At 48.1% G+C, this 27,323-nt stretch overlaps 1 protein-coding gene across 1 annotated transcript; it reads right to left on the bottom strand.

Annotated features, from left to right (window-relative positions):
* Nucleotides 1-588: 588 nt before the first annotated feature.
* Nucleotides 589-26,650, bottom strand: TTL (tubulin tyrosine ligase). Its single transcript, XM_065833492.2, has 7 exons — nucleotides 26,287-26,650; nucleotides 20,495-20,573; nucleotides 15,911-16,143; nucleotides 11,731-11,866; nucleotides 11,366-11,635; nucleotides 10,239-10,382; nucleotides 589-4,574 (listed from the first exon to the last, which is right to left on the bottom strand). The coding sequence occupies exons 1-7, from the start codon at nucleotides 26,468-26,470 to the stop codon at nucleotides 4,457-4,459; spliced, it is 1,164 nt and encodes a 387-aa protein (XP_065689564.1). The 5' UTR covers nucleotides 26,471-26,650; the 3' UTR covers nucleotides 589-4,456.
* Between the last annotated feature and the right edge of the window lie 673 nt (nucleotides 26,651-27,323).

Genomic DNA, 27,323 nt, shown 5'->3' with positions numbered 1-27,323 from the left:
CGCCGCCGGAGGGAGGCGCTGCAGCGCTCGCTGCCATGTGCAGAGAGCATGTGTGTGCAGGGCCGCCAAGGAGCCGCCTCAGTGCCACCCCTCGGACTGTGACCCACGGCCTCCCCCAGACCTGTGATCGCCTTGTGCCCCACAGCCACCTCCAGCTATGCTCCCCAGAGCTGTGCTCCCCCAAGCAGGGACTCCCAGCGCCGTGTCCCCAGCCATCTGCACCCGTGTTTGCCAGGGCCCAACCCCTCCGAAGAGACATGCACCCCAGCAGGGACAGGGAAGATTTGACAGTTCCCCACCCCATATCACTCCCTGCCACCTCCACGCCTCTAGGCTCCAAAACAGTCTCCCCACTCCCCAGCTCCCACCAGTGCTGGGACACCACCGGAATGTGAGGCTGGTGCCCCTTGTGCCATGTCATTTTGCATTTGTCATCTGAAGGTGAGGAAACCACCTCTGTTTGGCTGGGCAGCTCCCGCAGTCCCACGGGGCAACGGGGACAACACTCACGACAGGTACCCACAGGTAGGTTTTCTGGGTGACCTGCCACCCCGGGGGCCCGCTGCCCCAAGGAAACACTGCAGGCTGTGGGGTTTGCATGTTTTAATGGTGGTTTAGGAGAGATGTGGATAGGGTCACCAGAGATCCACTAGCTCGGGCACCTGATGGCCCACACGTACATGCTGACGTGAAGGCAGCTGGTGACACAATCCAGAGTTGGGGACACAATACAGAGCCTGTCAGGCTCCCAGCTTGGCAGCACCATACATAACCACTGTCCTCTCAACACCAAGGTTTTCTGAGGGCTGCCATAACGGACTCCAAGACACGATTATGAACCTATGTATGGCACACTGTTGCTCTTGTCGGGGGAGAGCTGCTTGTGCAGAACAAGAAATGCTGGGAGCAGTGACATGCAAGCAGTTCTGAAGGATGCTGGTCACAGCAGGGCTGAGAAGCCAGGCCACCTGCATGAAGCAGCTTTTGACCCTTTCTTAGACTTCTCCAGCATTTTCTGTGGGCTGTGGCCAGCCACTGGATTTTGGCAGGAGCACAATAGCTGTTGCATGATAATCACAACTAACCTGGTATATGACAAGCCACATGGGAATTACCTGAAACCTACAGCCCAGCGGGACCACACCCTGCTGGAAAATGCTGCCAGAGCACCTGGGCCTGAAATTTTTCATGGCTGACATGAAGGGATACAACTAAGACTAGAGACATTCTGCAATATGCTAGGTGTCATCTGGAAACACAGCACCATCCTTTGTGAAAGCTCAGGAAAGAGAGCAAGACCTTTTCTATTGTCCTTTTAGCTGAAGTAAGCTAGAAAACATTTATTGTTGTGTATTCCTAAAAAAAAAAAAAAGTTTCATAAGACCTTGTGAGCATCACTTGCAAGGTACACTCACAGCTGCAATGCTTAGGCCTCAGGCATACACACATCCTCATCTTCACCTCATAGCTAATATTTTGAGCAAGACCTTAGGCACTGTGCTGTCTGTCCTTCACCATCTACCTCCTGTGCTTTACCTTGGGAAGCACTTCAAGAGCACATGCTAAATACACACAATACGTGCTGTTTTCCTCCAGAGGACATTGCTTATTTCTGAATAATTCAGCAAACAAACCAATAATTAAAACATCCCTGAATCACTATCTCCCCTAAGCCCAGCTGAAAAGGCAGGGTATGAATAACTGCATTGTCTGTGGTCATGGCTCTGCCATCAAGTTGAAGCCCCACTTTCAGCTGAGCAGCAAAAACGGCCAGCTGCTGATTTTTCACCCCTGATTGCATAGTCGCAAAAGGGGATGAAAAGGCCTCGGAGTCAGGCAGAGGTTCCCAAGTCACTGCTCCTTCCAGTGGTACCAGGTCCTCCAATCAGGCCCACTGCTTTTGCCTGCATCCAGACAGCTTTCTTGCCCTTATCCCACTACATCATCAGGAATCTCACATTACTGTGCAGTAAGGGGGTGATTCAGTTTAATTTCCCTTTTGAGGGGGAAAAGAAGGATGGGTCTGGCACCCCAGAACATAAGAACTTCTCATTTCATTATGATGGGGGAAAATTTTCTCTTTTCACTTTGCGCTCTGTTCTCATCTGCCCTAGAGCTTGTGAGAGCCCAACGTCTCCTCTGTCACCTCAGGGCAGTTGCTATTAGATCTTCCCTTTGCTGGGCAAAAAGGTGTAAAAATAAGCTGACATGACCTAACATGTGAAAATGCCAAAGGAGACATGGTGCAAGTTGAGTAACAATCATTACAACGTACTTTTTGCCTTGGAGTGTTACCATTATGCTTTACCTGGCCTGCAGTGAAATTTTGATACCTGTGTGCTATCATAAGGTTAAAATACCCAAACAGTCCTTCCTCCACACCTGTCTCCTAGCTTATCGCCCAGTGCTTCCAATCTCACAAACTGATGCGTTCATGGTCTCTCTTCTGAACACCCACAAGGCCCAGATCCCCAGACCAGACCTGGTATTCACAGTCTCACTGGAAATGAAGCCACCCGCCAGCACTTGCAGCACAATGGAACAAAGCCAGAGTCCTGTTTTCTCACAGCTCCTGCTCCCTGTCATTTCTCAGCACGCACCAGTGCACCCTGCACCCACCACATCCCCCACAGACAGATTCATGCTGCCTTTTGGGGCACTGAAAACTTCAGAGGTGCTTGTGCGGTTCTTTGGGATGTGCCCTCTCTGCAATGCTCCCACGTGGTTTTACTAAGCACTCTGATCACTCCTGGATTTTAGTGGCCCACTGTGAAATGGTGCCACTTGTGGATTCACAGCATGTAAAAATGAATGTTCATCCCATGACTGCACAATCAAAATTAATTACTCCAAGGATGCCTAGGCACTTCAGTCCTGCCTACAGAAAGGTGTCAGGATTATCTGCTGGCATGAAGGCCTTTGAAATCTCCATCACAAGCAGAGATGAATACACCAAAGCGCTAGGATCTTCTAAGGGATGCAGAAATCCCACTGCTTGATTCACTTTCCATTACACACAGGCAGCCAGAAGCTTGTAATCTCCACAATCTCTTCTTGATTGCTTGTTTTGGGTAACAGGAACCAGTTTATTTAGGTGACAAACATATCTCTCCACCAGAGGCAGCAGGGCCCCTCCCACCCGCCCAAAACTCACTGCTGTTACAAGCGCCACTGTGCCCTCCAAAGAGTTCTAGCTTAGGAGGGATTTTCTGGGCTCATACTGAAAATGCAGATACACTTCACAGGCTGGCCAATATGCCAGCGATTTAGGTTATACTCAGAGTAGATGTTAGCTCTGAAATTCAGGGACCTCAACGAATTTAACCTCCCCTCCCTCAACAAACACCTGCCTTCCCAGCTGTGTGGCACACCTGGTTTCCAAAACCTCACCCACCTCCCTCCCAGCTGGGACCGAGCTGTCGACTGTGTTCAGGGCAGAAAATTTCAGTGTTTGTCAAATGAGGAGGATAAAATTGGCTGGATCAAATGGGATAAAAATTTGGGTTGAAAGGTTTCAGGTTCAAGCCTCAAATGCATGAAGGTAAAAGCTGAGAGAAGAGCGTAAATTTGCTGCAGTGTCTCAGAAGAAACTGAGGAGATGAAAGTTCTGCTATTTGAAACACAGCACAGAAGTGATGCTAGAAATCCTGTAGCCTGCCAGTGAGTCCCAAGGGGGTGTCTCTATCTCCTTTAAACAGAAACCAACTGCATCAGACTGGGATGGACACTGACTCAAATCTCATTAGGAAAAGGGATAGCTATATATAAACAAAATTGCCTTCCTTGTTTGAGTTAATTCGCTGCCTGCAGTTCAGCACCCTTTTGCCAGCCATTGCCTGGGTGTTCAGCCAACCAACTTGGAAAATGACCTAAGGAAACTGGATTCTCAGTGTTCCTGGTTTTAGGCATCCTGCGATGCAAGAGAGCTTGCTCCTTTCTATTATATGTAACAAAGCAAGAACAAAGGAAAGGAGTCACCTATTAGGAGCTGAGCTAAGGCACTAATGATGGAGTAGGTGAGGAAAGAAGAAACACAGCAGGAGGAGAACTTCCCAGCCATGATGCCCCAGAAGATCACTGTACTTTTTGCTCAATTTCCTTAAAAGCCCAATGTTATCTCTATAGAAAAGGAGGAGCTAATACAGTATTATAGTATCCCTGTTGGGGCTTCATTTTAGGGTTATTTTGTTGTTCTCCCAGAGAGATTTGTTTCAGATACCAAAGTCACACGAGCTGTTTCTGAAGTGAATTTTAGTGAATGCAGGCAGAGTTTGAGCAGCTCTGGATCATTGCAGCTCTGTGTGGATACCTGTTTTGTTGATTTTTTCCCCATGATTTTCCAGAAAATAAGACGCCTGTCCCACTTTTTGGCATGATACTGAGAGAAGCCACTGAACTGTGCTGACCCCAGGGGTGCAGTCTCTCCCTGTGCACAGCAGAGGCATTCTTGTTGTCATCACAGCTTGATGAAGATCGATGATGGCTGGTTTGTCTTCTGCCCAGTGTCACTGAGGGGGAAAACGCTAGAGATGGCTACATCCACAATTCCTTGGCAGAGCTCTGCATACAGCTTCCTAAGAGAAGAGAGAGAGAGAATCAGATGCCCAGGCAGGACAAACCAGCTGGCCCCCAAACCATTTTTACATAGACATGCATTTTCCCAGAAGGATCTACAAGATCCTGCTCCCATTACAGGTAGCTCCAGAGTGGCAAACAGGAGGAAGGTGGCTTCTCTTCCATCTCCTCTCCACCTACCCAAGCAACCATCTTCTTTTTAAACAGTACTCCCATTCCCAATATTGCTCTCTGCAGGACAGGACCACAAAACCCATTATCTAAGCTTACTGTCAGAACAGGTTCCTGAGGAAAGTCTCCACACTCTCAGGCCCCAGAACTGAGTCATGGCAAGATGCACAGGGGCAGACAACAGTTGAGCACCCCCTGTACCGGCCTTCCAACTCTGGGAGTCATGATTATCACACCGAACCCTCTTCATGTGGGGACGTGCCCCAGAGGGACTGCTCTGATGTGTTCACAATTTGTTGAAATGCTGCGCTGAGGTGCAGCTGTGCACATGAGCTTGTGACCAGGCACAGATACTTCACAGGACCCTCCAGCAGTGGGGGATGTGTTTCTCCATGGCACACTCAGATAAAGCAGGATTAGGGAGAAGAGAGACAAGGTGTTTGAGAAATGAGTTAACAATAGCTTCACTTTCTGCTAAAGGAAATACGCCTGTCACCTCCGTGATCATGCTGGCATCTGGGACATTTTTACTATCAACATAGTCGATACTAGGATTGTCTTTCACCTTTTGTAGTTGGGTCTACATGACAAGTAACGTGCTTTTTCATCTCCTGGGAATGTTACTGCTTTCAGCAGCCAATTTTTGTCTCTAAAATGAGAACTGTGTGGTATGGATGCTCTAAATTAGAATAACCCTGAGGAGGAGAAGCCACAAAAAACCAAAATCTACCTCAGCTGCTTTTGATGGCTTCCAAGTGCCCACAGAGCACAAAGCAAACAGGGCATTGCTGCAACCCAAATCCATCCAGCAACAGTTAAATTCTACCCATATGGCAACACAAGGACATGCAAAGCAGTATCACAGCATGTTGCATGTAGTGAACAGTGCATCCTGGACACAGAAAGCTCCCAAAGCCCTGAAAAGGCTGCTGAACAGCCTGTCTGGTAGGCTTGACCTGTATTTTTTTGTTAACTGTTAGTGATGACCTAATGTAATTTAATTTAATCTACATCCAATCTAATCTAATTCTAATGTAGTGATGTACAGCCTGTTCTGTTTTGCTGGGCTTGTATATAATACAGATTCCCATTTAGCAAAGATTTCTAGTCTCCTGCAGTTGTCTCAGTCACATAATACAGCACCTCCCACTGTGCCTACGCAGAGATGTTCATGGCCACGGCTGTTTGTTTGTCCCAGCCTCCCTGGGGTTGGTGGGGGCTTTGATCCAGTATCTTCAGCATCCACAGTGTTCTCTGAGGTCCTGCTGCCTGCAAAATCAGTCACTTACTTCCAGCTGCTGTCCATAACACTACTCATTTATCATGTGTTCAGTTAAAAACCAGCCACAAGTGGCTCCATAAGAGAGATTAAGAAACCACCTGACCCCCGAAGCCTTAATTCTGCAACATAACTTCAACTCAATAATGTCAATAAAAATGATCCAAGTTAGGTTCAAACCCATTTGTCCAAAAACTGAGGTTAGTGCCCTATCTCACATGGGAAAATACTGGAGTATACCAAACATGAGGACAGGAGCAATGAACCTAAATCAACTGGCATTTACAGCAGTGTCAGGTATGAGCTAGCCAACTCCCCTGCTATTCACTTCCTTCTACCTTTTTTGCTTGGAGCTGGGACACAGCCACGTGGGAGAGGCAAGTGAATGGTGGCATCCTGGGCAAAAGGATGATGGAACAGGAATTAGCAGGACTCATCAGAAGAGTTTCAAACTAGATTCAAAGGGGGAACGGGTTGTAGCTGGGCTTGCACCAGTGAGGCAGCACTCTAAAATTGATGAAGACCGGGAGGTCTCCCATCCCCTTAGGGTGAAATCAGTGTGCTCAGCTCACTCCCTGAAATGCCTGTACACCAATGCATGCAGCATGGGGAATAAGCAGGAGGAGTTAGAAACCTGTGTTTGGGCAGGGGATTACAATTACACAGACATGGTGGGACAGCTCACATGACTGGAATGTGGTCATGGATGGCTATGTCCTTTTCAGCAAAGACAGGGCAGCAAGGCAAGGTGGTGGAGTTGCTCTTTATGTGAGAGAGCAACTACAGTACATTGAGTACTGTCCAGGAGCAGATGAGGAGTGAGTTGAGAGTCTGTGGGTGAGAATTAAGGGGCAGGCTGGCAGGGGTAATACTGTTGTGGGTGTCTATTACAGGCCACCAGATCAGGGTGAGGAAGTTGATGAGGCCTTCTACAGGCAGCTGAGAGCAGCCTCGCAGTCACAAGCCCTGGTTGTCGTGGGGGATTTTAACTTCCCTGATGTTTGCTGGAAGGACTACTCAGCCAGCCAGCCACAGTCCAGGAGGTTCCTCCAGTGCATTGATGATAACTTCCTGATGAAAATGGTGGATGAGCCAACTAGGAGGGGAGCACTGCTGGATCTCATCCTCACTAACAAGGAGGGCCTGGTTGAAGCAGTAAAGGTTGAGGGCTGCCTTGGCTACAACAGCCATGAGATGGTGGAGTTCAGGATCTCGTGTGGCAGGAACAGAATACTCAGCAGAATCACAACCCTGGACTTCAGTAGGGCCAACTTTGGCCTTTTCAAGCAATTGCTAGGGGAAGTCTTGTGGGCAAGGGTACTTGAAGCTAAAGAGGTCCAAGATAGTTGGTTAGCATTCAGGGACTGCTTCTTCCAAGCTCAAGATCGGAGCATCCCGACATGTAGGAAGTCAAGGAAGGGAGACAGGAGACCTGCATGATTAAACAGGGAACTGCTGGGTAAGCTCAAGTGGAAGAGGAAAGTTTACAGATCGTGGAAGGAAGGGCTGGCCACTTGGGAAGAATATAAGGCTGTTGTCAGAGGATGGAGGGAGGCAACTAGGAAAGCTAAGGCCTCCTTAGAATTAAACCTGGCTAGAAGGGTCCAGGACAACCCAAAGAGCTTTTTCAAATACATCGCAGATAAAACTAACGCTAGAGGCAATGTACACCCACTGATGAATGAGGTGGGTGCCCTGGTGACAGAAGATACAGAGAAGGTAGAGTTACTGAATGCCGCCTTCGTCTCTGTCAATACTGCCAGAGGCTGTCCTGAGGAGCCCTGTACCCCTGAAGCCTCAGAGGAAGTCAGGACAATGGAGGAGTCTGCCTTGGTTGATGAGGACTGGGTTAGGGAGCAATTAAGCAATCTGGACATCCATAAATCCATGGGTCTGGATGGGATGCACCAGCGGGTGCTGAGGGAGCTGGCTGAGGTCATTGCTAGACCACTCTCCATCATCTTTGCCAAGTCTTGGGAAACGTGAGAGGTGCCTGAGGACTGGAGGAAAGCAAATGTCACTCCAGTCTTCAAAAAGGGCAAGAAGGAGGACCCTGGTAACTATAGACTGGTCAGCCTCACCTCCATCTCTTGGAGGTGATGGAACAACTTATCCTTGGTGCCAACTCAAGACATATCAAGGATAAGAGGGTCATTAGGGGCAGTCAACATGGCTTCACCAAGGGGAAGTCATGCTTAACCAACCTCATAGCTTTTATGAGGACATAACCAGGCGGATAGATAATGGTAAAGCAGTGGATGTGGTTGTTACAGTTTAAGGCAAGATGGCAATAAATCGTGGCAGATGCTCCCTGTTATCCCCTTTACCTCTTGCCACCCCTTTCCTTTAGATCAGAAAGATGATAAGAAAGATCAGGGAAAAGGAAGAGAGACTTAGACTTCAAGTTGGAAGGTTTTAAAGTGTTTTACTAATGCTACTAATAAATAGAGAATATATATACAAAATATACAAAACCAATCTCAAATTCCCGATGTGGAATTGGCGTCACTCCAGCAGCGGTGGAGCTGGGTGCACAGAGCTGGCACCTCCAGTAGGTGCAGCTCAGGCCCCCGGAAGTCATGGGCTGAACTTCACAGCAAACTGGAACCTGGTTGCAGGATGCAGAGCCTGAGGCCTGTAGATCACAGGCAGACAGAGAGGGTCCTCTCTAGATGCCAGCCACGGTTGAAGAGAGTGTGACCCTCGTGATCACCCTCTTATGTAGGGTGTATGACGATTATGGAATGGAATACTTCCGTTGGTCAGTTCTAGTCACCTGTTGCATCCATCCCTCCTCAAACACGCCCCTCTCACAACAGAACGTGGGAAAACTTATCAGTCTTTCTTAGCTACCATAGTAATAAATCTAAACACGAGCTTCTTCAGCATTCTGTTGGTCTCTTATCAGCACCAACTACAGCATACTAGGAAAAATATGCAGGCTAAAACTCAGAAAAGTACAGCCACCTATAAGAACTTAGCTGAAAGAAAAATCACTAAAAGAGAACCGGTCTTGTTTTTAACAAAACCAGGACAGTGGTCTATCTTGATTTCAGTAAAGCCATTGACACAGTCTCCCACAGCATCCTTGCTGCTAAACTGAGGAAGTATGGACTGGACGATCGGGTAGTGAGGTGAACTGTGAACTGGCTGAAGGAAAGAAGCCAGAGAGTCGTGGTCAATGGGGCAGAGTCTAGTTGGAGGCCTGTATCTAGTGGAATGCCCCAAGGGTGAGTACTGGGACCAGTACTATTCAGTATATTCATCAACGACTTGGCCGAGGGAATAGAGTGCACTGTCAGCAAGTTTGCTGATGACACCAAGCTGGGAGGAGTGGCTGACACGCCAGAAGGCTGTGCTGCCATCCAGCGAGAGCTGGACAGGCTGGAGAGCTGGGCGGGGAAAAATTTAATGAAATATAACAAGGGCAAGTGTAGAGTCTTGCATCTGGGCAAGAACAACCCCAGCTTCCAGTGTAAGTTGGGGAACAACCTGTTAGAGAGTAGTGTAGGGGAAAGGGACCTGGGAGTACTGGTGGCCAGCAGGATGACCATGAGCCAGCACTGTGCCCTTGTGGCCAAGAAGGCCAATGGCATCCTGGGGTGTACTAGAAGGGGGGTGGTTAGTAGGTCGAGAGAGGTTCTCCTTCCCCTCTACTCTGCCCTGGTGAGACCACACCTGGAATATTGTGTCCAGTTCTGGGCCCCTCAGTTCAAGAAGGACAGGGAACTGCTGGAGAGAGTCCAGCACGGGGCAACAAAGATGATGGTGTGGAGCATCTCCCTTCTGAGGAAAGGCTGAGGGAGCTGGGTCTCTTTAGCTTGGAGGACACTGAGGGGTGAACTTATTAGTGTTTACAAATATATGAAGGGTGAGTGTCACAAGGATGGAGCCAGGCTCTTCTCAGTGACAACCAATGGTAAGACAAGGGGTAACGGGTTCAAACTGGAACACAAGAGGTTCCACTTAAATTTGAGAAGAAACTTCTTCTCAGTGAGGGCGACAGAACACTGGAACACATGCCGAGGAAGGTTGTGGAGTGTCCTTCTCTGGAGACATTCAAAACCCGCCTGTACGCATTCCTGTGTAACCTTATCTAGGTGTTCCTGCTCTGGCAGGGGGATTGTACTAGATGATCTTTCGAGGTCCCTTCCAATTCCTAACATTCTGTGATTCTGTGATCGTAAGGGTATGACAGAAACTGATTACTCACTGGGCACAGGCTGGGGCCCCATTGACTTCTATCAGCCACACCTTCAGCTCCTCATCCACCATGAAGTCAAAGCCAAAGAGCTGGAAGCTCTGGTAGTGAAGATGCTTTGTGCTGATTGCAGGCTCTATACACATAAGGCAGCTTCTGTGAATGGCAAAAAACCCAGAAACCCAAGATTAAAAGCCCTGTGGATATATTTGTTGCACTGTGGACATATCTGTTGTACTGCAGCTTCTGAAGGCATGTGCATAGTGCAGTTAACTGGAGGAGTCTCCTGTTGCCCTGGGACTGCCACAAATTACAAGCCATATCCAATACACATAATGGTAACCAAATCCCTGCAAATGAGATTGTGCAGCCATCAAAATACACGTGGGGACACCCCTGAGTTAACTCCCAAAGAGCTGGAGAGCAGCATCCACCCCCCTACTGGATTAGGCAAGTTGAAAAACATGATGTGCGATTAGAGCTTGGAGCAGGAGACAGAGCCACAAAGGGCTGCAGCAGATCCCCAAGGAATGGCCATTGAGAGCTTATCTGCCTCTGAGGCCATCAGAGATGTGTCATGTCTTTTTGGTGTAACAACAACAAGGTACTTGCAAAGTGAATTTCATCATAAAGGATCACTTTGTCAAGACCTGGATTCTCTGCAGCACTGTGATCTCTGAGATCTCTCACCAGGCACTTTGTGTTCTGAGTAAGACGACCTACACCAATGACATGTGCTGCTGCTTGCTGATGGTGGGGGAGGCAGTGAGATCCTGCAGACCTGAGTCCTGTTTTATTTCCCCTCTTACACTTTATATCTTTTTTTAACCTCAACCTCCCCCAGCCCTGTCTTTTGACCTTCCCTTACTGAGTGATCTCACTCCACCCTTCTCCAGCCACAGCAGGCAAAATGCAAACACATTGACCCTTGAAAGAACAGCATACACTGGGGTCCATTTTCAGTGAGTAATGACATTGGAGTGTTTATGGCTTTATCTTAAATTTATCTCTGAGTGGCAACCCCTGATCCATGCAACTGATACCCTTCCCATGTTGGTCTGCCTGCTTTCCCATATGTGTCCATAAACATTCCCTGTAACTGAAGGGTTAAATTTCCCTACACATTAGGCAGTGGCTACCTTATTATGTGTTTGATTTGCAGTAAGATGCTGTTCTCAAGCGTTGTGTTCAGGGCATCCATCAGATACTGGTTGAACTCCTCAAAGAACATTTCATTCCCTTCCTCATAACGCCCGTAGTTTTTGGAATACTCCTTCTGAATGCAGTGATTGGTCAAGTGGCAGGTTTTGTCCTGGAAATTAGCATTGTTATACGGTTCGGAAGAGGTCCGCAGAACACCCTCTCTGTAGAGGTAGATATTATATTGATGATCCACGAGAACCCAGCTCCTGAGAGGCAAGAAAACAAACTCTAGTCTCAGTGGCTTAAAAAGAAACAGCACGAAAATGAAAACCAATATTACTACAGAACCAGAAAAGGTTACCTGATGTCAAACTTGCGATGCCCTGGCTCTAAAAGCAGAGGCTTCTCCAGGTATTTCTGAATCACATGCACTTGCCCCTGCTCATCGATGAAGTCCAGAAGCTCTGCAGCCTCTGAAGAAATCAAGATCCCTTCCCCTGGCACAGAAAGATGAAGACAAGTTAGGCAGAGGATCCTCCTACCTTTGCTGGAGTTCTTTCAGGGCCCAAGCAGACCATAGCTCACTCGCCCAAAAAGCCAGGCGACATGCCCAAGTGGTGTCATGTTTGCTCAGGGTCAGGTGGTGAATTTGTGGAGGCTTCTCCCTGTTATCGCACCACGGGGCCTCTAGCTCCCCAGTAACTGGAGCCAACGCAAACGGGAACCAAGGGTAACTGAGATTTTTCTTATTTTTAAAACTTTTTTATTTGGGGAGAGAGGATTTTGGGTTTTTTTTATCCCAGACTCAGACTTTCTCTCCTTGCCTAGCTCCTCTGGTTGCCAAAGGCATTCACACATGCACACTTGCGCAGTGTTGCCCTGCTTAGTGAGCTCGTTTAAGTTACTGTTAAAATAATTGCTGAATTAGGAAAAGAACTGTTTCAAAACATTAATCTATGTGGTCTGTGTTTTCCCCTGCTGTGGAAGCTCTTCATTAAAGAAGATAGCTGTGCCTTTTAAATACTGCCACATTTTGGCTGAAGCTGTCACTGTTCATTTATTGCAAGAGTTCAGATATGAAACCACTGTTGCAGAGCAATGAAAAGAGAAACTATCCCTTCTGGGATTTGATTAAGAGGTGGCACAGTGCCACATGAGGGATAAACCAGCTCAGGTAAAATTATCTAACACTTCTCTGGCACTACGTTCAGTCTTCAGGCATTTAGTTACTTTCCTGTACAAAAGCTGATGACTCAGTCTTAATTTTGTACTAAGTTTTTTTGAGGAAACACCAAGTGGGAAAGAAAAAAGGGGGCAGCAGGGGAAGAACACAGGTTTGGAGCACATGCAGGGTTTGATAGAGTCATCCCATGGAAAACAGTCCTGGTTGTGACTTCTGAAGGTTGCTGTTGGCACAGCCCTGCAGATACTTTTTTCAATGCTCCATGCTTTGCACACCTGTGAGCCACAGCTTTCCAGGACCACTGGCCCCCTATCCTTCCTAGCATCCTCCACTGAAAGGAAATACTTTCATCAGAAGTATCTTCCTCACCCATGTTTTATGCAGGGGACAAGATTTTTAGTCCCATGATCAGAGCAGAGCCAGGCAGAAACTTGCATTAGAACAATCAAAGGGCTGTGCACTGGGAGGAGAAGAGAAACAATATCTCTGTAAGCCAGTAAAGCCCCTGCAGTGGGAAGATCAGCAGGCATTCATTCTGCACTGGACAGATGGTGAATCAAGGGGAAGGTTAGCTTAACTGTGCACCTAGTCAGCAACCTGGGGAGGTAGCAAAGCAGTTTATGTGGGGCAGCTGTACCTTCTCTCAAAGAAAACATCAAAACCCCTAGCCACAGTTGAGCAACCTCTCAACTTTTAAGTCAGGACATCCTAAAGCTTTCATCTTCCTTTTACTGATGGACACCCAAGCCTCCACTAGACCTATCCCAAGTCAGGGGCTGTGCCTCAGCTGGATCTGCCTCAGCAGTTGATGTTGACAAGCTTTGCTTCTTCATCAGAAGTAATCCCTAGACATTATAACTTCCCTCTAGAAGATTAACATGATGCTCTCCTTTCACTTTAATTCTTAGCTTGAGTTCTGCAGCACAGTGATGAACACAAAAGGTTAGTGTGCTCTAACGCAGAAAAGATGGCATCACAATTGCATAAAGTATGTGAAGAGTTTAAACCTTCCCATCCTGCAGCAAGACACAGCAATGCCCTTTCAATTGCCCAGATTGATTCTTTGCCAGACAATTATACTACACAGAAACACATTCCCTCACTGGCATAACAAAGCACTCATCTCCCCTTCCTCCCTGATGAAAATTAAGTGTACTGATCGGATGCTTCTTGCTAACACAGCCAAGAGAGCTGAGCAGTGAAGGAAGCCAGTTTTATTATGCAGCCTGCCTGCAACCACCTCTGGCTTTCACATTCCTTGCTGATTTTTGTAAGACTGCATCAAAAGTGACTCTGCAAATACGAGTAATACATGTGGGCTTGTTCTCTTTGAAAAGATCAGGACCTTCCCCAAGCTAGGCTCTGCAGCCTGGGGTCTGCACACATGGCAAGGCAAGATTTCATAAAGTGATTTCTGATAATGTGCCCATGATACTGTCATAACTGAAAGACAGCAAATGTTACATTGGTGCAAAAGTAATTGCAGTTTTGGGCCATGAATTTTAAAACATTATAACTAGGCTCAAACATATCTTTATCAATCAAAATAAGAACCATTATAATCAACACATTTTTGCCAATGAGAAATAAGTTTGTTTATTCCTATTGCATCAAAATCTGCTTTGGGATTCCACAAACTCTTGGAAAGCATTTTCCACATCCTGATAGTCGTGGAAGCATTTTCCATGCAAAAAGTTGTTGAGACGCATGAAGAAGGGATAGTCAGTTGGCAAGAGGTCAGGCAAAAATGGTGGATGAGTAGTCAGGCCTTGTGGAGAAAAATCAGGCCCTTTCTGTTGACCAATGCTGGCTGCAGGCATTGCAGTTTTTGGTGCTTCTCACTGATTTGCTGAGCATGCTTCTCAGGTGTAATGGCTTTGCTGGGATTCAGAAAGCTGTAGTGGATCAGACCAGCAGCAGAGCACCAGACAGTTACCATGACTTTTTTTAGGGGCAAGTTTGGCTGTGGAAGTGTTTGGGAGGTTCTTCTTGATTCAGTCACTGAGCTCATCGTTGCTGGTTGTCATGTATGATCCACTTATCATCACACATCACAATCTGATCGAGAAATGGTTCGTTGCTGTTGCGTAGAATAAGAGAAAATAACACTTCAAAACAATTTTTTGGATTTTCAGTCATAAGGCTCCTACTTATTGAGCTTCTTCACCTTTCCAGTTTGCGTCAAATGCCAAATGACTGTAGAATAGTTAATGCTGAGGTTTTCGGCAACTTCTAATGTAATTGTAAGAGGATCAGCTTCGATGGTTGCTGTCAACTGGTTGTTTTGAACTTCCAATGGCTGGCTTCTATGCTCTCCATCTTCAAGGCTCTCATCTTCCTTGTGAAACTTTGCCAAAGATGGCGTTGATGTTGTGAGTTGTCTGTGCCACTTTACAACCCATTTTGAACTTGAATAAGAAAATCACTTGAATTTGCTTTTTGTCTAACATTGCATAGTCTAAATATAAAATGAACATCAAGTAACAAGTCAGTATCAAAAAAACATAAAGTGAGAAAAGCAAATTAAAATGATGTATAACATTTCCACATTTATTTAAGAATGTATTGCAATATCAAATGGCAAATTTCAACAATGCAAAAACCACAATTACTTTTGCACCAAAGCATTACATCTATAGCTGTGTCCAGCTACCTCATCTAATAGCTCATTATTTATGTAGAGTGAGCAATGCAATGACCCTGGAACAAGGAAGGACATATTATCACTTAGGTATTTATTGCCTTATTCAAATGAAAGGGACATACAGACACTGCATTGCTGTTCTTTGCTCTGGTACCTTCCCCTGAGGCTTGGGTGTAATTTTGATGCAGTGAGCTCATGGCTGCTCAGCCAGTCTCTCAGCGCGACCATTGCCATTGGCACCAGACACCTGGGTTTGGTTCAAAGATAAACAGCGATATTTCTGCCCAGGTGAAAGCAAGCTTAACTGCAGCATGGAGAGCTGGGCTCCTAGCCCTTGCTGCTGTCCTCCTCCCCATATCCTGTTCTGCTCCCTGTTATCTCCTGCTCTCCACATTCCCCTCACCTGCTGCTCCCTGCTGCCTTCTCCCTGCAACAAACTTTCCCATTATTTTGAACAGCGTAAGTAGGAAAGTAGGAGTAATTTCACTGCCAACCATGTTCTAAGTAACATGTGCATATTACAGTGCTTATTAGAAGCCTCATGCCACCAAGCAGACAAAGGAGAGCCCTGTGCTGGCTTGACTGGAATGATGTTGGTAGGTGAAGCCCTTCATAGATACACTATCTACAAGCTGGCCTCAGCTAAACCCCAGGACTCTACCGATCAAGAGTAAGGAATAATGAGAAGGTGGCTCATTTTGCTGGAGAATGAACCTTTGGCACCAGCTGAGGACTTGGCGATCCACACATTGCCTTCTTTGCCTTCCCGCCGCCTGTTGTAAGCTGCCAAGAAGACTTCCCGCTCATCTGTCCTTGTGTTGTTTATGAGATGGTGAATTCCATTCTGTGCCGGAGCCACGGGGGTCTTCAAGTTTGTTGGGTAAATCACATACGACTCAGGGAACCACGTGCAGGACTCTGATAGTTCAGGGCTTGTCTTGATTAGCCTGGGTAAAAGAGAGATAGGCTGTTAACCTTGAGTGTGTCCCCACCTGCATGGATATAATTTAATAAGTAAGTATCATCAATAACCGGGCTCTTTTGCTTGGTGAAGAATACCAACTTGCAGATAGTCTGTGCTAAATTATTATATTTGCCTTAGACCCTTGAAATCAGGGTTTTCCTAAAGATATCACAGCAAGCCCAACCTGCAGCCAAACACTGCTCTTTGAACCAGACCAGCAAGCATTTGTTAAATATTTTGTGGATACTATGGGTATCATGAAATAATCAGTAGAGAAGTTTCCATGACAGAGCATCTCGTCTACCAGTAACGTCTACTGATGCCAGTGAACTGTTAGCAGAGCCCAGGCCTGTTTTTTAGAGTAAAGGCTGCTGCCTGCCTGTCTGAATGCTCATTCGTGTAAGGCCAAGAGCAGAGCTCATGACTTGCTGACTCTCTCTCAGCATTTGTGCCTCTCTGTTGACAGGTCAGTCAGTCAGTGACACCCTGGGAGGCTTGAGGAATGTAATTTGCAGTCCCTTGTGTTCATAAGAAGCTCAATGTATGGTTAACCCTACAGTTAGAAAGGTCAGCTAAGCTTCAGCGGAGAAAAACAGGTGTGAAAGCACTTTCAGCACTGCCTCTAGACCATGAGCCACAGAGAAACACAGCTGGGGAGTGCCATGAGTGTGTTTTAAAAAATACTCTGCTAGTTCTTGACAAACACCATCACCACTGTAAAGAAAACACCTGGGACCAGATTGTTTGCAGAGGAATGCAAGACCCCAGAACAGCACACAGACTCTGGAGGACTGCATCAGTACGAGGGGGGTGGTAGCTGGGCTTGCACCAGTGAGGCAGCACTCTAAAATTGATGAAGACCGGGAGGTCTCCCATCCCCTTAGGGTGAAATCAGTGTGCTCAGCTCACTCCCTGAAATGCCTGTACACCAATGCATGCAGCATGGGGAATAAGTAGGAGGAGTTAGAAACCTGTGTTTGGGCAGGGGATTACAATTACACAGACATGGTGGGACAGCTCACATGACTGGAATGTGGTCATGGATGGCTATGTCCTTTTCAGCAAAGACAGGGCAGCAAGGCAAGGTGGTGGAGTTGCTCTTTACGTGAGAGAGCAATTACAACATATTGAGTACTGTCCAGGAGCAGATGAGGAGTGAGTTGAGAGCCTGTGGGTGAGAATTAAGGGGCAGGCTGGCAGGGGTAATACTGTTGTGGGTGTCTATTACAGGCCACCAGATCAGGGTGAGGAAGTTGATGAGGCCTTCTACAGGCAGCTGAGAGCAGCCTTGCAGTCACAAGCCCTGGTTGTCGTGGGGGATTTTAACTTCCCTGATGTTTGCTGGAAGGACTACTCAGCCAGCCAGCCACAGCCCAGGAGGTTCCTCCAGTGCCTTGATGATAACTTCCTGATGAAAATGGTGGATGAGCCAACTAGGAGGGGAGCACTGCTGGATCTCATCCTCACTAACAAGGAGGGCCTGGTTGAAGCAGTAAAGGTTGAGGGCTGCCTTGGCTACAACAGCCATGAGATGGTGGAGTTCAGGATCTCGTGTGGCAGGAACAGAATACTCAGCAGAATCACAACCCTGGACTTCAGTAGGGCCAACTTTGGCCTTTTCAAGCAATTGCTAGGGGAAGTCTTGTGGGCAAGGGTACTTGAAGCTAAAGAGGTCCAAGATAGTTGGTTAGCATTCAGGGACTGCTTCTTCCAAGCTCAAGATCGGAGCATCCCGACATGTAGGAAGTCAAGGAAGGGAGACAGGAGACCTGCATGATTAAACAGGGAACTGCTGGGTAAGCTCAAGTGGAAGAGGAAAGTTTACAGATCGTGGAAGGAAGGGCTGGCCACTTGGGAAGAATATAAGGCTGTTGTCAGAGGATGGAGGGAGGCAACTAGGAAAGCTAAGGCCTCCTTAGAATTAAACCTGGCTAGAAGGGTCCAGGACAACCCAAAGAGCTTTTTCAAATACATCGCAGATAAAACTAACGCTAGAGGCAATGTACACCCACTGATGAATGAGGTGGGTGCCCTGGTGACAGAAGATACAGAGAAGGTAGAGTTACTGAATGCCGCCTTCGTCTCTGTCAATACTGCCGGAGGCTGTCCTGAGGAGCCCTGTACCCCTGAGGCCTCAGAGGAAGTCAGGACAATGGAGGAGTCTGCCTTGGTTGATGAGGACTGGGTTAGGGAGCAATTAAGCAATCTGGACATCCATAAATCCATGGGTCTGGATGGGATGCACCAGCGGGTGCTGAGGGAGCTGGCTGAGGTCATTGCTAGACCACTCTCCATCATCTTTGCCAAGTCTTGGGAAACGTGAGAGGTGCCTGAGGACTGGAGGAAAGCAAATGTCACTCCAGTCTTCAAAAAGGGCAAGAAGGAGGACCCTGGTAACTATAGACCGGTCAGCCTCACCTCCATCCCTTGGAGGTGATGGAACAACTTATCCTTGGTGCCAACTCAAGACATATCAAGGATAAGAAGGTCATTAGGGGCAGTCAACATGGCTTCACCAAGGGGAAGTCATGCTTAACCAACCTCATAGCCTTTTATGAGGACATAACCAGGTGGATAGATGATGGTAAAGCAGTGGATATGGTCTATCTTGATTTCAGTAAAGCCATTGACACAGTCTCCCACAGCAACCTCACAGCTAAACTGACGGAGTATGGATTGGATGATCGGGTAGTGAGGTAGACTTTGAACTGGCAGAAGGAAAGAAGCCAGAGAGCCGTGGTCAATGGGGCAGTCTAGTTGGAGGCCTGTATCTAGTGGAGTGCCTCAAGGGTCAGTACTGGGGTCAGTATTATTCAATATTCATCAATGACTTGGATGAGGGAATAGAGTGTTCTATCAGCACGTTTGCTGATAACAGCAAGCTGGGAGGAGTGGCTGACACACCAGAAGGCTGTGCTGCCATCCAGCGAGACCTGGACAGGCTGGAGAGCTGGGCAGGGAAAAATTTAATGAAATATAACAAGGGCAAATGTAGAGTCTTACATTTGGGTAGGAACAACCCCAGTTTCCAGTATAAGTTGGGGAATGACCTATTAGAGAGTAGTGTAGGGGAAAGGGACCTGGGAGTACTGGTGGCCAGCAGGATGACCATGAGCCAGCATTGTGTCCTTGTGGCCAAGAAGGCCAATGGCATCCTGGGGTGTACTAGAAGGCAGGTGGTTAGTAGGTCGAGAGAGGTTCTCCTTCCCCTCTACTCTGCCCTGGTGAGACCACACCTGGAATATTGTGTCCAGTTCTGGGCCCCTCAGTTCAAGAAGGACAGGGAATTGCTGGAGAGAGTCCAGCGCAGGGCAACAAAGATGATTAAGGGAGTGGAGCACCTCCCTTATGGGGAAACGCTGAGGGAGCTGGGTCTCTTTAGTTTGGAGAAGAGGAGACTGAGGAGTGACCTTATTAATGTTTACAAATATATAAAAGGGTGAGTGTCACAAGGATGCAGCCAGGCTCTTCTCAGTAAACAACCAATGGTAAGACAATGGGTAATGGGTTCAAACTAGAACACAAGAGGTTCCACTTAAATTTGAGAAGAAACTTCTTATCAGTGAGGGTGACAGAACACTGGAACACATGCCAAGGAAGGTTGTGGAGTGTCCTTCTCTGGAGACATTCAAAACCCACCTGGACACATTCCTGTGTAACCTCATCTAGGTGTTCCTTCTCTGGCAGGGGGATTGTACTAGATCTTTTGAGGTCCCTTCTAACCCTTAACATTCTGTGATTCTGTGAGACACTAATGTGGAATCAAATGCTTCAAGGAGATGAAGAGCTCTGACATGAAGATCCCCTTAATGGCCACAGAGTTTACACAGAGACAAGGCTTATCTGCAATGAAAGGTTATCAGTTTTTTTCCCTGGAGAGCCTGCCACAGCTGGTCAAGCAAAAATAACTCCCAGAGCTCTTCCTGGAGATGTCTTCAAGCATTTGTTTGACCAACAAATCTGATTAGCTAAAGGCATACTAGTGTCCCATCTCAGTATGAAACAGAGAATAAAAGGAGTAGGCTTTAATTAAACATCTGCAAGGAAAAAGATAGGATTTTTTTCTTTTGGTTTGGCTCTAATCTGATTCAATACACTTCATGTTTTCAAGCAGATGTAATTCAGTTGAAATGGCATTTCCCCTGAAGTTTTAAAGAGGCCTTTGTGCACACAGATAGCTGCAGAGACCAGCACAGGAGTCTGAAGACAGCATATGCTCGGACTCTCCCAGAGCAGCTGTTCTGTGAAATACCCTCAGAACAGGTTCAACACTGAGTAACCATTAGAAGAAAAATTTCTGTCAATCCCATGTAACATTTCAGTGAATCTCTTACTTCACCAGAGATGCTTTGCGGCACAGCTTGTCTGCTCCCCTGTAGTAATTCACCAGCTGCACAAGTCCAGGCTCATGGCCTAAAAAGGGGAAACAAAGAGGTCAAACAAACTTCTCAATTAATGAATCTGCTTGGTGCAAGGGTCCTATGTAGCTGAGAAACGAAAGCGGGCTGTTTCCTTGCCCTGCATCACAGAAAAAGGCTCTAAGCTCGTGCTGTCTCGTGTTTCCTTTCTTTAAGTTATGAAAAACCATGTATTTGCCCAAGTCTGTTTTGAATCTTACATTTCCATTTTCCAAAGGAAAATAATAATTTCCTAATTCATACTAGGAACTGGCAGTGCCACCCAGAAATGTTTCCCATTTCCTGGTAGCAGTTTTTAAAAGCCAAGATTTCAGTTATTCTTACATGCAGTAGGATGATGCAGGGAAGCACATCATGATACAAAGATTACTGGAGCAAGTTTGGAGAAGGGTAACGAAGCTGGTGAGGAGCCTGGAGCACAAGTTTTAACAAGAGTGGCTGAGGGAACTGGGGCTGCTTAACCTGGAGAAAAGGAGGCTGAGGTGAGACCTTATTGCTGTCTAGACCTACCTGCAAGGAGGTTGTAGCATGAAGGGTGATGGTCTCTTCTCCCAGGTGTGAAGTGATAGGATGAGAAGAAATGGCCTCAAGTTGCACCAGGGGAGGTTCAGATTGGATATTAAGAAAAATTTCTTTCGGGAAAGGGTTGTCAGGCATTGGAATGGGCAGACCAGGGAAGTGGTGGAGTCACCATCCCTGGAGGTGTTTAAATGAAATGTAGATGAGGTTCTTAGGGACAAGGTTTAGTGGTGGACTTGGTAGTGTTGGGTTAACAGTTGGACTCAATGATTTTACAAGTCTTTCCCAACCAAAATGATTCTATCATTCTATGATCACAGCTTAGGAAAGGGCGTTGCTTTTCTTTTTTTTTCTCATATACAGCAATATTCCCCGTCAGGCTTGATATCATATCACAAAACACTGGCAAATATTAAAAGATGTGGAGTCTTGCTTCCTTCTGGCAGTCTGCTGCAAGGTCTTTTATATAGTTGGGGTGGGAAGGGACCTCTCGGGTTCTCTGCACCAACCTCTTGTTCAAAGTCTGAGTAGCTCTAAGGATGAAGATCCTACTGCTTCTACAGGTCCAAGTCCCAGTGCTTGACTGCCATCATGTGTCCTCCTAAATATCCTGATGGCACCTGCTGAAGTCACGCCAGTGTGTCTAGTCTATGCCTTTCTTGTACTAGAATAATCCCAAACTGGTCCAAGTATCCAAATGTAGCCTCACAAGTACCAAACAGAGTGCCAAATAGATGGGTATCTCCTTACCAATACTGGACTTCACACCACAGCCTGCCTTCCTTCACCCTCTCACACTACATGAACACTTGTGCTCAGCTGGAACTGCTCAGGGGGGCACAGCACATCAGCAGTTGTCCAAAGGGTAACTCAGATCTGGACAACATTATAAAGCCTCTCCCAAACTACCAGTGCAGCTGATGGTGGTTGAGCAAGAGGCAAGTGATGCCTGGGGTGATACCTGTGTCACCGTTAGAAAGAGCTGACAAGAGCATTGATAGGAAAAACCTGATCGAAAACTGCTCTGGTTTGAAATTATCTAGGACTAGAGGGACCCCCCAAGCATGGCAGTTACTTTCACCTTCACCTTGTCTTTTTAAAAAAAAAAGCTTGTGGGAGTGATTTAGACCCTGAAAAAGAATTCAAGAGTTTTAGTTATTCTCTCTGGTGTTTGCCTAGGAAAACAGGCCTGGAGCAAACATTACCTTGAAGACCAGGCAGCTGCAAGATCACAGAAAGTGAACAACTATTTCAGTCCTCAAGTCAAAGCCCTGACCTGGATCACTATTTTATTCACAAATCTTTAAATATAAGATAGCTGAAAACCATCTTCCAGAAATGATCTGTAAGTTCAGGCACTTCAGTGTATAGCCAGCACTGCCAGGCACTTATTTACTGAAAGAAATGACGAAAAAATGTCAAATTTCCTTCTGTCTCCAGTTTACTGATTTTGCTTGGCCCCTGGAGGAACTGAGGTACAGAAGGAGATCTCACCACTCTGGGCAGGCTCTGCCCTGCAGTGGTCACTCCACCCTGTTACCAGTGACAGAGAAATAGGGCTGGTGAAAGAAGAGGACGGGAAAGCTGAAACCTGCTTTGAAATCACTGTTGTTGGATATTCAGTTGGTGCAAAGGGAATTGCAGTTTTTGCATTTTTGAAATTTGCAGTCTGATATTGCAATACGTTGTTAAATAAATGTGGATAGGTTATACACAATTTTAATTCGCTTTTCTCACTTTATGGGGTTTTTTTGGCGACTGTGACTTGCTGTTAATTTTATATTTATTTCCATAAAAAGCAAATTCAAGTGATTTTCTTATTTCGGTTCAAAATAGGTCATAAAGCAGCAGAGACAACTTGCAACATCAACAATGCATTTAGCCCAGGAACTGCTAATGAACTTACAGTGCAGTGGTGGTTCAAGAAGTTTCACAAAGGAGACGAGAGCCTTGAAGATGAGTAGTGTAGTAGCCAGCCATTGGAAGTTGACAACAACCAACTGACAGCAATCATCAAAGCTGATCCTCTTACAGTTACATGAGAAGTTGCTGAAAATCTCAACGTCAACCATTCTATGGTCATTTGGCATTCAACACAAATTGGAAAGGTGAAAAAGCTCAATAAGTCGGTGCCTCATGAGCTGACTGAAAATCCAAAAAATCTTTGTTTTGAAGTGTTGTCTTCTCTAATTCTGCACAACAGCAATGAATCATTTTTTTGGTCAGATTGTGACACGTGATGATGAGTGGATTGCATACGACAACTGGCAATGATGAGCTCAGTGGCTGAATCAAGAAGAACCTCCCAAGCACTTCCAAAAGCCAAATGCCCCCAAAAAAGGTAATTCTCATTGGCAAAAATGTGTTGATTGCAACGGTTTCTATTTTGATTGCTAAAGATGTGTTTGAGCCTAGCTATAATGATTCATGGCTATAATATTCATGGACTGAAACTGCAATTACTTTTGCACCAACCTAATAAATCTGATCCACAGGGAGGCACATCTCTGCTGCTTTCCTGAACACCTACACGGAGCAGTGGGCTGCAATGTGGAGTCTGGTCATCAGCAAGGAGGGACCACAAAGCACGAAGGGGAACAGGTTTTCGGGCATGTTGTGAGGTCTGCACCATGCATTTTGCAGGGTTAAAAAGCTGCCAAGGCACTGAACAAACTGGTGACCCTCCCATGGCTGGCAGAGCATAGCCCAGTGTCTTCCGCACCATGAAGCCCCTGCAGCCTGTTCCTCCTTCCCTTAGCACAAACTGCTTTTCCATTAGATAAGATGCAGACATTCACTGCTTAAGGGCATGATTCCCCCAAGAATCAGAGTATTGATGAGAGCAACACAAGTTCCTGCAGCTGGAAAGAAACAGTGATGCATGCTGAGAGTCCCCATTTCTATCCCTCTCCCACATTAAATGATCCAGTTTAGCCCCTAAGTAATGCAAATCCCTTCAGTTCCCCGAATTAATGTCTACTTCCACTGAGTAGAGCCTTTAGGAAAACCACACCAAGTCAGCTGTGATGCAACAGTTGCTCAGGACAGCTTTAGGAAGATGTAACAGAGAAGAGAAAGCTTTTTGGAAGATGTACCAAAATAACCATGTCATTTTTGGTCTGAATCTGCTGAATTCAGGCAACCAGCTCCTACTGTATACAAGGATGGGTTAAAGAAGTGCATGCCAAAGCATGGTCCCTCTCCACAGGTCATAGACATGTCATGGCTGTGAGAAAAGGTTTGAATTTTTGGGTATTGCATAGCAACACATGCTGAAGAGCTCACTAAAGCCCTTCCATCACCCCGGGTTCTTTTCAAGAATGGTAGGGGTTGGCCACAAGATGATAAGAGATGGCCACAAGCCACCATGGCTGGACGTGCTGTGGAGGCCCACTCACATCAAAGAACTGTGCTTGTTCTGCAGTGAAGACCGATGCTCACGGATCCTGCCTGCTAGCCACATTAAAGCACAGGTCCACTTGCGGCACCTGGCTATAGTGTATGCAAGCATCCTTGCTGCTTAAGCCTCTCCTGGTGTTTCCCTGCCTGCTGTAGACACCCCAGCGCTGGGAGGTGACCAGATGGCATTGCCATGTGATGGGGACTTTCCACTCATGAACGTACGTGGAGACAAGGGTGGAAGTGGTGGAGATCGTGATTTGCAGTCAGTGGTGATCCAGCAATGCTGGGTCTCCACTGCAAGAGAGGAGCTACAAAAGCCATCCCGCTGCTAGAGCAAGGGGGCTCCTCCTGCTTCAACATTTCTGCATCCAGCAGCAGTGCTGCAAAATCACCCTAGGATGGAAGAAACCAGGGCCAAGGGCAGGGAGGGAGGCTGGACCTCTCCTCTGTCCTGCAGGACCACAGGAGAGAAACACACTGCTGACAGGCCTGGTGACAGGAGCCAGCCCAGCAGCTGATACCATGCATGGGGGGAGACCTGCCAGCCTTGCGGCTCCTGTCAGCTTGTCCCCAGCCATGGGCAATGATGGTAAATCTCTGCTCCCTGCCACGCCCTGCAGCACTGCCAGCACCTGGCTTGGCTCTCCCTGCTCACAGGTAGCATGTGGCACTCTGCTTCCCTGCTCTTAGGCTCATTCCCACCTGGTGGGGCTGGGATGGCTGTGTTTACAGCCCTGCTTGCTGTGGGACAGCCAGGAGACAAACCTGCACAGGGAAGATCTCAAGGCCCTTTGTGTTGACAGCGAAATAGGGGGCATCAGGAAGAGATGAAAAAGCTGTGAGGGGGTGTGGGGCATTGTCCTACCCCTACATAGATACACAGAGCCTCTGGAATGTCACCCTGCTCCAAGCAGGGACTAGGAATGTTGTTACCCCCACCAAACCCCTGTAGAGGTACATCCCTACCAGACTCAGCTCTGGTGCCAGGGTTTGAGTGTGCTTGGCTTAGACATATCCCCCCACCTGTCCCAAACTACAGAAACTAACATGCATGCTCAGCACTGCAACATCACTGCCCTGTGGCAGGCCGGGGATGCCACTGGTGCTATCGTGTTCCCCACGCTGGGTGACTGGAGTCCCCTGCAACAGTGGAAACAGCCCCAAGTGCGTTGCTGCAGGACAAGGCAGGCTGGGAGGTGGAGGCTGCACCCGGGGGCGCTGGGATCCTGAGAGTCTCCGACATGTGAGGAGGGTCATTGGGTGCTCCCGCTGCTGTGCCACAGTGCAGCCCCCGCGCTGGACTATGTACTTTGGGAGGCATCGGTGAAACCACCCTCCGTGAGCTCGGGAGGAGGATCCTTCAAGCCCTGGCTAGTGGCAGCAGTCCCCGGAAGCAACAACCGGTCCCCGGGCCAGGTCGCTTTCTGCAGAGCGCCCTGACGGAGGCCGGGAAGCGGCTTCCAAGGAGCTCCCCGGTTCCCACCCTTTGTTCTGGGCGATGCAGGTTAGGGAGGCTGCCGGGTCCCTGCGACAAGGAGCCCAGCACACGATCAGCTGTCACTGCCAGCGGGAGGCCCGGCGACAGAGGCCGGGGGCACACCGTCCCAAACTGCGGGGGACTCCGCCGATGCACGCCCCACCCGCGGCCCCCGTGTCCGCAGGAGAGCCGCGGGTGAAACCCACCCTGCGGCAGGAGGACCCGAGACGGGAAGGGTACAGCCGCAGCCCGGGTCCTGGGCTGCAAGTGGGTGTGGGGGGTGTCGGGGCCGACCGTGAGGGATCCTTACCCAGTCTGCCGAAGGGAAGCCGGTTCCTCTCGCCCAGCATCAGGTTGAAGCGGGGGTTGTCCCTTCGGAGGCGCCGCCACTGCCCGCTGGCAAGGAGCAGCCGGCTCACCTCGGCGTACACGCTGCTGCCCTCGTCCCGCACCACGAAGGTGTACATGGCGGCGGGGAAAGGGGGACACCCCATCCTACCCCCGCCAGCGCGAGGGGCGCCCCAGGCCCATGGTGTCCCGCCACAGCCCAGGCACGACCCTGCGCAGCCGCCGCCGTCCGGCCCGGCTCCGCATGGCCGGAGCCACCGCCCCCACACACCGGTCGCCCGAACCTGCCCTGAAGGCGGTGAGGGGGCGTTTCCGGAAGCAGAACCACCCCCTCGACAGGTAGTGATGTCACGGAGGACGGCCGGGGGCGGGGCAGCTGTGCCTTCCTCGTTTCCAAGCGTGCTCCCGGGTTGGTGGAGCCTCGTTGGTTCCTGTGTGCACCCCCCACAGTGTGCCGGGGCGGCCCTGGCACCCTGTTGCGGCCGTGTGTGCACAGCGGGCCGCAGCGTCCGCACGGGCTCTGTATGAGCACTGCTGCTGGCCCTTCGGTGCTTCCCTAGCGCTCAGCCCCTTGCAGGGTGCAGAGCTACACAGAATGTGGGCCTACAGCTGCCGCCTCTACCCAGCAGCCATCCCTGGGTGCCAGTTGAGTGAGGTTAAACAAGGCCAAGTGCTGGCCCTGCACTTGGGTCATAACATCCACAGGCAGCGCTACAGGCTCAGGGAAAAGTGGCTGGAAAGCTGCCTGGAAGAAAAGGACCTGGGGGTGTTGATTGACAGCTGTCTGAATATGAGCCAGCAGTATGCCCAGGTGGCCAAAAAGGCCAACAGCATACTCGCTTCTATCAGGAATAATGTGGCCAGCAGGACTAGGGAAGTGATTGTGCTACTGTACTCGGCACTGGTGAGGCCACACCTCGAATACTGTGTTCGGTTTTGGGCCCCTCACTACAGGTAAGACATTGAGGTGCTGGAGGGAGTTCAGAGAAGGGCAACAAA

Source organism: Patagioenas fasciata, chromosome 3, assembly GCF_037038585.1.
Source record: "Patagioenas fasciata isolate bPatFas1 chromosome 3, bPatFas1.hap1, whole genome shotgun sequence".
Lineage (NCBI taxonomy): Eukaryota > Metazoa > Chordata > Aves > Columbiformes > Columbidae > Patagioenas > Patagioenas fasciata.
This window is presented reverse-complemented; position numbering and strand designations above follow the sequence as displayed.

Excerpts from the sequence above, each read along its gene's own strand:
- TTL (XM_065833492.2), bottom strand. The coding sequence starts at position 26,470 with ATGGGGTGTCCCCCTTTCCCCGCCGCCATGTACACCTTCGTGGTGCGG. Across the intron at positions 11,867-15,910 it reads GTCCTCAGCTGGTGCCAAAG|GGGAAGGGATCTTGATTTCT; the intron begins GTTCATTCTCCA and ends TTTCTGTGCCAG. Across the intron at positions 11,636-11,730 it reads CATCGCAAGTTTGACATCAG|GAGCTGGGTTCTCGTGGATC; the intron begins GTAACCTTTTCT and ends CTTGCCTCTCAG.